Consider the following 16,227-nt stretch of genomic DNA (forward strand, 5'->3'; position numbering starts at 1 on the left):
TGACCAAAGCTGCACACAATACTCCAAATGCAGCCTTACAAAGGTTATATTTAGCTGCAATAGCGTTTGCCAACTCTTTACTCCATGCACCCGCCAATGAAGGCAAGCATGCCATATGCCTTCTTAATCACCTGGGCCAACTGTGTTGCCACTTTTAGGGAGCTGCATGCCCAGATCTGTTCCTTGGGGTTCTGCCATTTACAGAATAATTCACACCTAAATTTGATCTTCCAAAATGCATCACCTCGCAGTTGTATGGATTAAATTCCATCTGCAATTTCTGTGACCAAGTTGCCGATCTATCTCTAGCCTGCTGTATCCTTTCACAATCATCAGCACTATCAGCAACTCCACCAATCCTGGTATCATCTCCAAACTTACTAATCAGACCATCCACACCTTCCTTCAAATCACTTGTATATACTACAAACAACAGAGGCCCTAAGTCTGATTCCTGTGGAACATCATAGTTATCAGTCTCCATTCTGAAAAACTACACTTCCACCTCCTTCTTCTGTCTTTTATGACCAAGCTAGTTTTGTATCCATCTAGCCAGCCCACCTCAAATCCCATACAATTTTAGTTTTTGTACTAATCTGCCATGTGGGACTTTCTCAAATGCCTTACTAAAGTCCATGTAATCCACACCACTTATCTCATCAATTATCTTTGTCACCTCTTCAAAAAAATTCAATCAGGTTGGTGAGGCATGACCTTCCCCGTACAAAACCATGCTGCCTGTCACTAACTAGTCTATTTTCTTCCAAATGTTCATATGTCTAGTCCCTCAGTATCTTCTCCAAGAGCTTCCCCACCACAGACATCAGGCTCACCGGCCTATCATTTCCTGGATTACCCCTGCTTCCTTTCTTAAACAAGGGAACAACATTGGCTCGTCTCCAGTCCTCTGGAACCTTGCCTGTGGTCAAAGATGATGTGAAGATATCTGCTAATGCCCCAGCTATTTCTTCCCTTGCCTGAGGAGTGGAGAAGTTGCATTGCTGGTAAGGGAGAATACCACAGCTGTGCTGAAGGAAGGCACTGTGGAGAACTTGAGCAGTGAAGCAATATCGGCAGAGCTCAGAAATAGGAAGGGTGTGGTAACAATGTTGGGGGTGTACTACAGACCTCCCAACAGTGAGCATGAGATAGAGGTATAAAAATGTAAACAGATTATGGAAAGATGTAGGAGCAACAAGGTGGTTTTAATTATCCCAACATTGACTGAGATTCATTTAGTGTTAGAGGTCTAGATGGAGCAGAATTTGTAAGGAGCATCCAGGAGGGTTTTACAGGGCAGTATGTAAATAGTCCAACTCGGGAAGGGGCCATGCTAGTTAGTGTTGGGGAATGAGCCTGGCCAGGTGGTTGAAGTTTCAGTACTTTGGGAATAGTGATCACAGTTCTGTAATTTTTACAATACTCATGGACAAAGACAAGAGTGGTCCGAAAGGCAGAGTACTAAACTGGGGGAAGGTCAACTATAGCAAAATTCGGCAGGAGCTGGGGAATATGGATTGGGAGCAGCTGTTTGAGGGTAAATCCACATTTGATATGTGGGAGGCTTTTAAAGAGAGGTTGATTAGAATGCAGGACAGACATGACCCTGTGAAAATGAGGGATAGAAATGGCAAAATTAGAAAACCATAGATGACTGGTGAAATTGTGAGACTAGTTAAGAGGAAAAAGGAAGCATACATAAAGTCTAGATGACTGAAAACAGATGAAACTTTGGAAGAATATTGGGAAAGTAGGACCAAGCTGAAATGAGGAATTAAGAGGGCTAAAAAGTGTCATGAGATATCTTTAGCAAACTGGATTAAGAAAAATCCTACAGCTTTTTATTCGTACATAAGGAGCAAGAGGGTATCTTGAGGAAGGGTTGGCCCATTCAAGGATGCATGGAGTCAGAGAAAATGAGTGAGATTCTTAATGAGTACTTTGCATCAGTATTCACCGAGGAGAGGGACACGATGAATGTTGAGGTTAGGGATAGACGTTTGATTACTCTAGGTCAAGTTGACATAAGGAAGGAGGAAGTCTTGGGTATTCTAAAAAGCATTATGGTAGACAAGTCCCCAGGTTTGGATGGGATCTATCCCAGGTTACTGAGGGAAGCAAGACAGGAAATAGCTGGGGCCTTAACAGATATCTTTGCAGTATCCTTGAACATGGGTGAGGTCCTGGAGGACTGGAGAATTGCTAATGTTGTTCCCATATTTAAGAAATGTAGCAGGGATAAACCAGGTAATTATAGACAAGTGAGCCTGACATCAATGGTAGGGAAGCTGCTGGAGAAAATACTGAGGGATAGGACCTATTTACATTTTGAAGAAATTTGGCTTATCAGGGAAGATCATGTCTTACCAACTGAATAGAATTTTTTGTGGAAGTGACCAAGTTGATTGATGAGGGAAGGGCTGTAGATACATGGACTTCAGTAAGGCTTTTAAGGTTCCCCACAGTAGGCTGATGGAGAAAGTAAAGTCGCATGGGGTCAAGGTTGTAGTAGCTAGATGGACAGAGAATTGGCTGGGCAGCAGAAGACAGAGAGTAATAGTGCGAGGGAGTTTCTCAAAATGGAGGACTGACCAGTGGTGTTCCACAGGGATCCATGTTGTGACCACTGTTGTTTGTGATATACATTAATGATCAGGAGGAAGGTATAGGTGGTCTGATTAGCAAGTCTGCAGATGACACCAAGATTGGTGGAGTAGCAGATAGTGAAGGGCACTGTCAGAAAATGCAGCAGAATATATTAGATTGGAGAGTCGGGTGCAGAAATGGCAGTTGGAATTCAATCCAGGCAAGTGTGAGGTGATGCATTTTGGAAGATCCAATTCAAGAGTGAACTATTAAGGTAAATGGAAAAGCCACGAGGAAAATTGATGTACAGAGAGATCTGGGTGTTCAGGTCCATTGTACCCTGAAGGTGGCAACACAGGTCAATAAAATGGTCAAGGAAGCATATGGCATGCTTTCCTTCATTGGATGGGGTACTGAGTAGAAAAGTTGGCAAGTCATGTTACAGTTGTATAGGACTTTGGCTCAGGCCACATTTGGAATACTGCACACCATTCTGGTCGTCACATTACCAAAAGGATGTGAATGCTTTGGAGAGGGTGCAGAGAAGGTTCACTAAGATGTTGCCTGATATGGAGGGCATTAGCTATGAAGAGAGGTTGAGTAGATTAGGATTTTTTCATTAAAAAGACAGAGGTTGAGGGGTGACCTGATTGAGGTCTACAAAATCATGAGTGGTATAGACAGGGTGGATAGCAAGAAGCTTTTTCTCAGATTGGGAGACTCAATTACTCGGGGCCACGAGTTCAAGGTGCGAGGGGAAATGTTTAAGGGACACATGGGTGGAAAATTCTTTACCCATCGGGTGGTGTGTGCCTGGAATGCATTGTCAGCAGAGGAGGTAGAGGCAGGCATGATAGTGTCATTTAAGATGTATCTAGACAGATGCATGAACAGGCAGGGAGCAGAGGGATACAGATCCTTAGAAAATAAGCGACAGGTTTAGATAGAGGATCTGGATCAGTGCAGGCTTGGAGGGCCAAAGGGCCTATTCCTGTCATGTAATTTCTTTTGTTCTTTGTTCTCTCGCAGTAACCTAGGCTGGATCCCATCTGGCCCTGGGGACCTATCAATCTTAATACAATTTAGGATACCCAAAACTTCCTCCTTCAATATATTCTCTGGATTATTTGCACTCATCCCTGACTTCAACATCAGTCATGTCCTTGGTGAATACTGATAAAAATTATTCATTAAGGACCTCTCCCACTTCCAGTCCCTCCTTTGTCCTCGAGTGGATCTACTCTTTGCCTTGCTACCCTTTTTTTCTAATATATGCATAAAAAGCCTCGGGATTCTCCTTGACCCAGTTTGCTAAAGCATTTCATGGCGTTATTCAGTCTTCGTAATTCTGCATTTAAGTTCCTTCCTAATTTCCCTGCAGTCCTCCAGGGCTTCGTCAGTTTGTAGCTGCCTAGCCCGATGATATGTTTCTCTTTTCCTTTTGACTAAGCTTACAATTTTGCTTGTCATCAGTGACAAGTGGCTTCAGCGAACATCTCTGGTCTGCATGCACCAAACAACCCCACCACCCTGTGGCCAACTACTTCAACTCTTCCTACAACTCACCCAAGGACGTGCAAATCCTGGGCCTCCTCCACCACCAAATCAAAGCCACCTGCCAACTGGAGGAAGAACGCCTCATCTTCAGAGGGAATGGTCTATGCAGAATGCAGATAGGGGAAGTTAGGGAAATATATTTTTGGTGATGGGGGGTTCCTGAAGTTATGGTAACTAAGTCCAAAGGCTCTCCTACTGAAACATCAATCACCTGTCCTGGCTCATTTCCTAATAGTGAGTCTAGTATGGCCTCCTCTCTGGTTGGATTGTCAACATACTGTTTCAAAAAGCCCTCCTGGACACATCTAACAAATCACTCTCCATCCGAGCCTTTGGCTGTAAGGGAATTCCAGTCAATAAGAGGAAAGTTGAAGTCACCCACCACAACTACCCTGCTTTTCACACCTTTCCAGTATCTGACTACATGTCTGCTCCTCTGTCTCCTATGGGCAGTTGGGAGGACTATAGAAAAACTCCCAACATCGTGGTTTCACCCTTCATGTTCCTGAGCTCCACCCATAAGGTCTTACAGCAAGATCCCTCCGATTGCATACTCCCTCAACACAACTGTGATGTGATCCTTAATCAGCAATGCAACTCCCCCACCCCTTTTATTTCCATTTCTGTCCCATCCAGAACAGCGATACCCTGGAATGTTAAGCCAGGAGAAAATGAGGCTGCAGACGCTGGAGAATCAGAATCAAAAGGTGTGGTGCTAGAAAAGCACAGCAGGTTAAGCAGCATCCCAGGAGCAGGAGAGTCGATGTTTTAGGCATAAGCCCTTCATCAGGAATGTGTGGAGGGGGGCTGCCAGATAAATAGGGGGGGTGAGGGATGGGCAGGGAAAGGTAGGCAGAATGGTGATACGTGGTTGCAGGCAGGAGGTAATTGTGAAAGGTTGGTGGAGAGGATGGAGAAGATAGGTGGGAAGGAAGATGGACAGGTAGGACAGGTCAAGAGGGTATTGCCGAGTTGGAGCATTGGATCTGGGATGAGGTGGGGGGAGGAGAGATTTCGAAACTGGTGAAGTCAATGTTGATGCCATGTGGCTGTTGGGTCCTGAGGCAGAAGATGAGGTATTCTTCCTCCAGTTGGCGAGTGGCTTTGATTTGGTGGTGGAGGAGGCCCAGGATTTGCAGATCCTTGTGGGATTGTGATGGAGAGTTGAAGTGGTTGGCCATAGGGCAGTGGGGTTGTTTGGTGCGTGCAGAATAGAGATGTTCTTTGAAACCACTCCGCAAGTTGGCATCCTGTCGCCCCAATGTAGAGAAGGCCACATCGAGAGCAACATGTGCAGCAAATGAGGCGAGTGGATGTGCAGGAAAATATCTGCTGGATTTGAAATGATCCTTTGTCCAAGGCCAGAGGAGAAAGAGCTATGGGTGCAGGCTTTACACTGCATGCAGTGGCAGGGGAAGGTGCTGGGTTTAGAGGGTGGGTTAGTTGCAGGGGGTGTGGTCCTAACGAGGGAGTCGCAGAGGGAATGGTTTCTGCAGAATGCAGATCGGGGAGGGAAATATATTTTTGGTGGTGGGGTCTAACAATAGGTGACAAAAATGTTGGAGGATAATGCACTGTATCTGGAGATTAGTGGGGTGGAAAATGAGGACCAGCAGGGTTCTATTCTTGTTGCGGCTGGAAGGATGAGGTTCAAGGGCAGAGGTGTGGGAAGTGGAGGAGATGCGATTGAGGCCATTGTTGATCTTGTGGGAGGGGAAATTGCAGTCCTTGAAATAGGAGGACATCTGGGATTGCTATAGTGGAATTGCTCCTCTCAGAAGAAAATATGGCAAAGGCAGAGGAATTAGGAATAAGGGATCATGTTTTTAATAGGAGATGGGGTGGGTGGAGGTGTAGTCAAGGTAGCTGTTTGAAATAGATATCCGCATTGAGTTAGTCACCGGAGACAGAGATGGAGAGGTCCTGGAAGGGGAGGGGGGTGTTGGAGATGGCCCACGTGAACTTGAGGTCAGGGCGGAAGGTGTTGGTAAAGTTGATGAACTGCTCAACCTCCTTGAGGGAGCACAGGGTGGCACCAATATAGTCAATGTGGTGGAGAAAAAGGTGGGAATGGTGCCAGTGTAATTCCAGAACAGGGACTGTTCCATTGGCTGGGGCCAACGTGGTGTCCATGGCTACCTCTCTGGTCTGGAGGAAGAGGGAGGATTCAAAGGAGAAGTTGTTGAGGGTGAGGACTGGTTCCACCAATTGAATGAGGGCATCAGTGGAGGTGGACTGGTTGGGTCAGCCGGAGAGGAAGAAACTGAGGGCTTGTAAGCCTTCTTCATGAGAGATGTTGGTGTATAGGGACTGAATTTTCATGGTGAAGATGAGGTATTGGGGGCCGGGGAATTGGAAGCCTTGGAGGATGTGGAGGGTGTGAGTGGTGTCCCAGACATATATGGGGAGTTCATGGACCAAGGGGGACAGTACGGAGTCAAGATATGAGGAGATGAGTTCAGTGGGGCAGGAGCAGGCGGAGACAAACATTTGATTGTGGCAGTCAGGTTTGTGGATTTTTGTAAGCGGTAGAACTAGGCGGAGTTGGAAGCTATGAGGTTGGAGGCTGTGGATGGGAGATCCCTTGAGGTGATGAGGTTGTGGATAGTTTGGGAGATGATGGTTTGGTGGTGAAAGGTGGGGGTCATGGTCAAGGGGGCATTAGGAAGAGGTGTCAGCAAGTTGGCATCTGGCTTCAGCAAGATAGAAGTCGCTGTTCCATTCTACTACTGCACTCCACATTGTCAGCTGGTTTAATGGTGAGGTTGGGGTTGGAGTAGAGGGCTGCGCGTTGCAAGGGTAAGAGGTTGGAGTGGGTGAGGGGGGTGGACAGTTTGAGGCAGTCAATGTTGCGATGGCAGTTGGAGATAAAGAGGTCAAGGGAGTGTAAGAGGCCAGGATGGGGTGTCCAAAAGGATGGAGTATGTTGGATTCAGGGCAAGGGGGTCTTCGGAGGGTGAGTGTGAGTCACAATTGAAAAGTAAGGGCAGAGGTAGAGGCAGCAGAAGAACACTTCAATATTGCAGCGCATACAGAATTCGTTGACATGGGGGCAGAATGAGATGAAGGTAAGACCTTTACTGAGGACTGACCATTCATCCTCAGTGAGGGAGAGGTCTCAGGGGGATAGGAATGGTAAGCTGCCAGTCCTGTCCCTCCTTTAACCATGTCTACATAATGGCAATAACATCATAATTCCATGCAGTAATTCATGCTCTTAGTTAATCAGTCTTACTGCAAAGAACTGGCACTGAAACAACAGGTTGAATAACCTTTTTGTGCTGTAGCCATTTTGATTTGTGTTATATAAACTGGCTTAACTGTATGAAAAATCTAATTGTTGGAGTTTTTTTTGAGAAATTCTTGAATACACAGCTATTTCTGGATAGTATAGAGGCATGAATTCTCTTGGATGTTCACATTGAACATATTAATGACAGGGCAAAACAAGAAAATTTCAAGAATTAAAAGCTGAAGTTGCAAAAGAAAGGTCACTCTTGGGGAAATTGCAACATTGATCAGCAGCCAAAATAGCAGAGGCAGTGGGTACATTGAAAATTTTAGGAACAGAACAATAGTTAATCAACTTATTTTAAAAATTTAGAAAATATAAAATGTAACTGCCATAAATGTTACTAATGGCTGTAAATTTATGATTTAAACACTTTATTTTACTATGTATATTACATTTAAGTCTGTAGGAAACTAGAGACCTGGCATGTGGCCTCTTGTGAACAGGTGGTAAACATAAGTTGAAGGAAAAGTTGTGAGAAAAAGTGTAAATTCTTAATTAAAGAATGGAAGGATAAAGCCAATAGTAAATGGAAAGATATCTTATGGGCCAGTTGGAGGAATAATGCATGTGATACAGGATAGAGGAATGGTCAGCAGATGGAACTCCCAAAAGCTGGGAGATGTTAAAAGCTGCGTGTGAATGGGTAGATGGGAGACGAAAAAGGGAACAGGGGAAACACTGTAAGGACACTAAGGCTGAGGAAGATAAAAAAAGGTTGAAAGCAACAGCACTGTAAGAAGAATCTAAGTTTGACTCGGGATCCCAAGCCTATGTCTGGTGTACCGACAGTATTTGAGGAAAGGGATGACACTGATAGGGATGAGGAACGGGGATTTTATCCCAGATACCCACTGAACTCCGAACATCCCCTGGTAGTCCCCGCATACCCCAGATTCTAAACTTCCCTTTTACTCTGAAGATGAAGGGTCTGGTATCGTCACTGGGTTCATGGGGGTGAGGTGTGGCCACAGGTTTTATACCTCTTGCAGTGGCAAGGGAAGTTGCTGGGAGTGGAAGGTGGGTTGATGGGAGGTGTAGATCGAATGGGGGAGTTGAGGAGGAAAGGGACTCTTTGGAATGCTGATAAGGGTGGGAATGGAAATATATCTCTGGTGGGGAGGTCTGGCTGTAGGTGGCAGAAATGGTGGAGGATGATGCATTGTATCCGGAGATTGGTGGGGTGGAAGGTGAGGACCAGGGGGTTTCTATCCTTGTTACGGTTGGAGGGTTGGCATTCAAGGGCAGAGATGCGGGAAGTGGAGGAGATGTGTTGGAGGGCATTGTTGACCACTTGGGAGGGAAAATTGAAGTAGGAGACCGTCTGTAATGTTCTGGAGTGGAATTGCTCCTCTTGGGAGCAGATACTGTAGAGGCAGAGGAATTTGGGAGTAAGGGATAGCATTTTTACCAGGAGGGGAAGGGGGGGTTGGTATGTAGTCCAGGTAGCTGTGGGAGTCTGTCTTGAAGTAGATGTCTGTGTTGAGTTGGTCGCCGGAAATGGAGATGGAGAGGTCGAGGAAGGGGAGGGAGGTGTTCGACATGGTCCAGGTGAACTTGAGCTCAGGGTGGAAGGTGTTTGTGAAGTTGAAGTTGATGAACTGTTCGACCTCCTCATGTGAGCACGAGGTGGCGCCGAGACAGTCATTAATGTAGCAGAGGAAAAGGTGGGAAATAGTGCTGGTGTAACTGCGGAAAATGGACTGTTTCATGTACCCAACTAAGAGGCATGCATAGCTGGGGCCCATGAGGGTGCCTCTGGCTACCTCTTTGGTCTGTAGGAAGTGGGAGGATTTGAAGGAGAAGTTGTTGAGGACCAGTTCAGCCAATTGAATGTGTGTTGGTGGAGGGGTACTGGTTGGGTTGGCAGGACAGGAAGAAACTGAGGGCTTGGAGACATTCGTCATGGCGGATGGACGTCCATCGTGAAGATGAGGCATTGGGGGCTGGGGGACCAAATGTCATGGAGGAGTTGGAGGGTGTGGGTGGTCTCCCAAATGTATATGGGGAGCTCCTGGACCAAAGTGGACAGGACGGTGTCAAGGCATGAGGAGATAAGTTTGGTGGCGCAGGAGCAGGCGGAAACGATGGGTTGACTGGGGTAGTCAGTTTTGTGAATTTTAGTGCAGAAGGAGAACCGGGTGGTGCGGGGTACTGGGACTATGAGGCTGTGGATGGGATATCCCCTGAGGTGATGAGGTTGTGGATGGTCTGGGAGATGGTGGTTTGGTGATGGGAGATTAGGTCATGCTTGAGGGGGCGGTAGGAGGAGGTGCCCATGAGTCGGCGAGGGCTTCAGTGGTGTACAGGTCCGTTTGCCAAACTACAATTTACAATGGAAATGATTATTACTCACCAATACGTCTTTCTTGCAGCCAACAAGAAATATGGTACTTAAACCCTGTTCATTTTCCATTCGTGCATCCTCTAGCCACTGTCTGCAGCGAAAAAGAATATTGTTGTCTTTTAGAAAATATTAAAGGGAGTAGCCAAAATTGCAGGTATCAGGAATTTAAGTTACCCTGTATATTGAAAATTCATGGGTTACATACTTATTCTCACTGCAAAATTAAAGACTGAGTGATTGTAATTGACAATCTTCAGGTAATGATGGCTGGGGGTGGGGCAAAATTATTCACTTCATAATGGAAGTTGAAGAAGTCAGAAGTAAGAAATCCAATGAAGACAATGTGCAGAGACTGATTGCAAATATTTCAGTTTATATTTAAATGGGTTCACACAGCACTACTGCATGTTTTTATAGAGTCATAGAGATGTTCAACATGGAAACAGACCCTTCGGTCCAACCCGTGCATGCCAACCAGATATCCCAACCCAATCTAGTCCCACCTGCCAGCACCCGGCCCATATCACTCCAAACCCTTCCTATTCATATACCCATCCAAATGCCTCTTAAATGTTGCAATTGTACCAGCCTCCAACACATCCTCTGGCAGCTCATTCCATACACGTACCACCCTCTACATGAAAAGGTTGCCCCTTAGGTCTCTTTTATATCTTTCCCCTCTCCCCCTAAACCTATGCCTTCTAGTTCTGGACTCCCCCCACCCCAGGGAAAAGACTTTGTCTATTTATCTTATCCATGCCCCTCATGATTTTGTAAACCTCTATAAGGTCACCCCTCAGCCTCCGACGCTCCAGGGAAAACAGCCCCAGCCTGTTTAGCCTCTCCCTGTAACTCAAATCCTCCAACCCTGGCAACACCCTTGAAAATCTTTTCTGAACCCTTTCAAGTTTCACAACATCTTTCTGATAGGAAGGAGACCAGAATTGCACGCAATATTCCAACAATGGCCTAACCAATGTCCTGTACACCCGCAACGTGATCTCCCAACTCCTGTACTCAATACTCTGACCAATAAAGGAAAGCATACCAAACGCCGCCTTCACTATCCTATCTACCTGCGACTCCACTTTCAAGGAGCTATGAACCTGCACTCCAAGGTCTCTTTGTTCAGCAACATTCTCTAGGACCTTACCATTAAGTGTATACGTTCTGCTAAGATTTGCTTTCCCAAAATGCAGCACCTCCCATTTATCTGAATTAAGTTCCACCTGCCATTTCTCAGCCCATTGGCCCATCTGGTCCAGATCCTGTTGTAATCTGAGGTAACCCTCTTCGCAGTCCACTACACCTCCAATTTTGGTGTAATCTGCAAACTTACTAACTGTACCTCTTATGCTCGCATCCAAATCATTTATATAAATGACAAAAAGTAGAGGACCCAGCACTGATCCTTGTGGCACTCCACTGGTCACAGGCCTCCAGTCTGAAAAACAACCCTCCACCACCACCCTCTGTCTTCTACCTTTGAGCTAGTCCTGTATCCAAATGGCTAGTTCCCCCAGTATTCCATGAGATCTAACCTTGCTAACCAGTCTCCTATGGGGAACCTTGTCGTACACCTTACTGAAGTCCACATAGATCACATCTACTGCTCTGCCCTCATCAATCTTCTTTGTTACTTCTTCAAAAAACTTATTCAAGTTTGTGAGACATGATTTCCCACGCTCAAAGCCATGTTGACTATCCCAAATCAGACCTTGCCTTTCCAAATTCATGTACATCCTGTCTCTCAGGATTCTCTCCAACAATTTGCCCACCACCCAGGTCAGGCTCACCGGTCTATAGTTCCCTGGCTTGTCGTTACCGCCCGTCTTAAACAGTGGCACCATGTTTGCCAACCTCCAGTCTTCCGGCACCTCACCTGTGACTATCCATGATACAAATATCTCAGCAAGACGCCCAGCAATCACTTCTCTAGCTTCCCACAGAGTTCTCGGGTACACCTGATCAGGTCCTGGGGATTTATCCACCTTTACCCGTTTCAAGACATCCAGCACTTCCTCCTCTGTAATCTGGACATTTTGCATGATGTCACCATCTATTTCCCTACAGTCTATATCTTCCATATCCTTTTCCACAATAAATACTGATGTAAAATATTCATTTAGTATCTCCCCCTTTTTCTGCAGCTCCACACAAAGGCCACCTTGCTGATCTTTGAGGGGCCCTATTCTCTCCCTAGTTACCCTTTTGTCCTTAACATATTTGTAAAAACCCTTTGGATTCTCCTTAATTTTATTTGCCATAGCTATCTCACGTCCTCTTTTTGCCCTCCTGATTTCCCTCTTAAGTATACTCCTACTTCCTTTATACTCGAAGTATTCACTCGATCTATCCTGTCTATACCTTACATATGCTTCCTTTTTTTTCTTAACCAAACCCTCAATTTCTTTAGTCATCCAGCATTCCCTACACCTACCAGCCTTTCCTTTCACCCTGACAGGAATATACTTTCTCTGGATTCTTGTTATCTCATTTCTGAAGGCTTCCCATTTTCCAGCCGTTCCTTTACCTGCGAACATCTGCCTCCAATCAGCTTTCGAAAGTTCTTGCCTAATACCATCAAAATTGGCCTTTCTTCAATTTAGAACTTCAACTTTTAGATCTGGTCTATCCTTTTCCATCATTATTTTAAAACGAATAGAATTATGGTCGCTGGCCCCAAAGTGTTCCCCCACTGACACCTCAGTCACCTGCCCTGCCTTATTTCCCAAGAGTAAGTCAAGTTTTGCACCTTCTTATAGTTACATCCACATTCCGAATCAGAAAACGCACTTAAGAAATTCCTCTCCATCTAAACCTTTAACACTATGGCAGTCCCAGTCATTTTTTGAAAAGTTAAAATCCTCTACCATAACTACGCTATTATTCTTACAGATAGCTGAGATCTCCTTACAAGTTTGTTTCTCAATTTTCCTCCGACTATTAGGGGGTCTATAATACAATCCCAATAAGGCGATCATTCTTTTCTTATTTCTCAGTTCCACCCAAATAACCTCCCTGGATGTATTTTCAGGAATATCCTCCCTCAGTATAACTGTAATGCTATCCCTTATCAAAAATGCCACTCCCCCTCCTCTCTTGCCTCCCTTTCTGTCCTTCCTGTAGCATTTGTATCCTAGAACATTAAGCTGCCAGTCCTGCCCATCCCTGAGCCATGTTTCTGTTCTTGCTATGATGGTTGATAAAATTTCCACATTAGCAGTTTTCATCCACATAAGTATCTTAAAATGAAAAATGACTGCTGTGGTTCTGTTCGCCGAGCTGGAAGTTTTTGTTGCAAACGTTTCGTCCTCTGTCTAGGTGACATCCTCAGTGCTTGGGAGCCTCCTGTGAAGCGCTTCTGTGGTGTTTCCTCCGGCATTTATAGTGGCCTGTCTCTGCCGCTTCCGGTTGTCAGTTTCCGGTTGTCAGTTTCAGCTGTCCGCTGTAACTGACAACCGGAAGCGGCAGAGACAGGCCACTATAAATGCCGGAGGAAACACCACAGAAGCGCTTCACAGGAGGCTCCCAAGCACTGAGGATGTCACCTAGACAGAGGACGAAACGTTTGCAACAAAAACTTCCAGCTCGGCGAACAGAACCACAGCAACGAGCACCCGAGCTACAAATCTTCTCACAAACTTTGAATGAAAAATGACAAATACCAAATCATATAAACAAAGAAAATAGGAGAAGTAGGTCATTCTGTCTATCGAGCCTACTCCACCATTCAACACGATCATGGCTGATCCACTACTTCACCACCAGACTCCCACTCCCCCCCCCATACTCTTGACTAATTTCTTAAATATACAGTGACATTTCCTCCACAGCCTTCTGTGGTAGAGAATTAGAAAGCTTCACCGTTTTTGGAGTAAAGACATCTCAGTCCTCATCTCAGTCCAAAATGGATAACCACATTTCCTGAAACTGTGACACACTGTTCTGAATTCCTGGCATTGTCCTTGCATCAGTTTGTCCCACCCTGTTAGAATTTTGTGTGTTTCAATGAGGCTCCCTCTCATTCTACTAAATGCCAGTGAATAAACACCCAGTCAACCCAAATCTCCCCTCATATGACAAACCTGCCATCCCTGGAATCAGCCTGGCATATCTTCACTATATCTCCGTTATGGCAAGTATATCTTTTCTAAGATAAGAAGCTGCACACAGATGTGGTCTCACTAAGGCCCTGTATAGCTGCGGTAAGACTAACTTGCTTCTGTACTCAAACCTCTGCTGTAAAGGCCAATATATCATTTGCCTTCCTCACTGGTTGCTATATCTGCATACTTGCTTTCAATTCGTGGTGCATAAGGACACCCAGGCCCCTTTGCACATAAAACATTCCAAATTGCATTGTTGGGTTTAAAATGTATTTCTAAACTAGATCGTTAAGGATATGTTGGACATGACAATGAGCAATTGAAGAAAGTGGAGAATTAAACGGAAAGCAAGCCTAGTGAAAAATCAGCCTGCTTTGGCTACAAGGTAACTGCAGAACCTTGGGTGGGTAAGAAACAGAATATTGTGCAACACCTGGAGTTGTTGTCTACACTATAGAATGCCTGGGAAAGTACTGAAAGTACGATGAAATGGTGATACAGGACTTAACATTAGATTCAGAACAGTATTAATAATAGGGACTTTGCCCCACACAAGGGAGTTTTTTCATTGGGCTGGGGTTCACAAGACTGGTGCCACAAATCTTCACTATCAGACTGGGATTTGTGGGAACAGTGCCATGGAATTTGAGATAGAGCTCCAATTACCACCGTTGCCAGAGAATCCAACATGAAGACAAGGAAGTGAGAGTCATTTGGAGAAACTATGCCATGTTCTTCACAGCCTGCAACACGTTATCGATGAGGATGAGCAGCTAGCCAGGACCTTCCCCACGCCTCCACTTCTCGCCTTTAAACAACTGCCAAACCTTAAACAGACCATTGTTCGCAGCAAACTGCCCAGCCTTCAGGACAACGTCTACCAAAACACCATACAACCCGTCATGGCAACCACTGCATTTGTATCAGAGTGTCAACATGGATACCATCATTACATGTGCGGACACCACCTGCCATGTACGCAGCAGGTACACGTGACTCGGCCTGTCTATTTCTTACGCTGCAGGCAAGTATGGCCCGAGACATGGTACATTGGCGAGACCAAGTAGACGCAAGGACAACAGATGAATGGACACTGCGCAACAATCGCCAGACAGGAATGTTCCCTCCCAGTTGGAAAACACTTCAGCGGTCAGGACATTTGGCCTCGGATCTTTGGGTGACCATTCTCCAAGGCGGACTTTGGGATATACAACAACGCAGAGTGGACGGGCAGAGGCTGATTGCCAAGTTCTGTATCCATGAGGATGGCCTCAACTGGGACTTTGGGTTCATGTCACTCAAGATAACCCTAGTATACTATACACACTCTCTCTCACACACACACACACAGACCCTCTCTCATACACAGATACAAAAACCCCCTCACTCACTCATGTGCAGACCCTCTCACAGGCTTATACTCCGTCACACTCACAAAAACACTCTACCAAGCCATGCACACACACAAACGCACACTCATGCTCATGTGCATACACACATACACACATGTCTATGGGGTGAATTTGCATTTGCAGAATTGTATTTGAAGATACATTCTACTCTGCTCAGAAAGCACACAATCTGCAGGCAGTCAATCCATGTAACATTTTATAAGTTCCTACTTTGGAAATAGAACCAGTCTATTGGGATACAGAGAGGCTCTAACCTCTCACCTTTAATGCATTGTCTGAGCTGAGATGTCACCTTTTTATAAAACCTTAAGTTATCTTGAGACTATGATTTAAAAGAAGTTCTGGGATTTACATATTAATGAACTGAAACCTGCAACCCATTCTCAAAGCTGAAAGTCTTAACAGCAATCTAGGTTTGTTCAATATATTGTTTCAGTTGCATGACAAGGTAATCTTTTGCTATAAATTCTGTGTCTTATGATCCTGCTCCACAGCTACCTGATGAAAGTGAAAGCTAGTGCGTACTTTTAAATAAACATGATGAACGACAGTCTGGTGTTGTGTGATTTTTAACTGTGTATAAAGTATAAGCTAATAAAGTCGCTTATTAGTTTGTACATGAATAAAGCAGATTAAGATAATAAATTAGCTATATATTTAAGTGTGTGTCTTCCTTAATCATTTTGATTGGACTTTAAAGCGCCTGTTAAATACTTTAAGTACTTTTAAACAAGACTTTGCTATTCTGTTTCTTCTTATGTGGACAACTGAATATTTATCCACATTATACTGCAAATGTAATGTATTTGCCACTCACTCAATTGGCTTAAATCACCCTGAAGCTTGTTTATGTTCTTCTCACTACTTTCAATCTGACCTTTGGGAATATTATACTTGAACCCCTATCATAATTGTTGATATATA

The 16,227-nt window shown here is 44.9% G+C and overlaps 1 protein-coding gene across 3 annotated transcripts in view; it reads right to left on the reverse strand.

Annotated features, from left to right (window-relative positions):
* rab36 (RAB36, member RAS oncogene family) overlaps positions 1 to 16,227 on the reverse strand; it is an 82,215-nt gene that overhangs the window by 17,589 nt on the left and 48,399 nt on the right. For all 3 annotated transcript variants that reach the window (XM_043716095.2, XM_043716099.2, XM_043716097.2), the window contains exon 8: positions 9,792 to 9,873. In XM_043716095.2, the coding sequence (XP_043572030.1) occupies positions 9,792 to 9,873 (82 nt within the window). The remainder of the gene's footprint in view (positions 1 to 9,791; positions 9,874 to 16,227) is intronic.

Source organism: Chiloscyllium plagiosum, unplaced genomic scaffold (assembly GCF_037043375.1).
Source record: "Chiloscyllium plagiosum isolate Xiang-an unplaced genomic scaffold, Cpla_swu_hap1 HiC_scaffold_24, whole genome shotgun sequence".
Lineage (NCBI taxonomy): Eukaryota > Metazoa > Chordata > Chondrichthyes > Orectolobiformes > Hemiscylliidae > Chiloscyllium > Chiloscyllium plagiosum.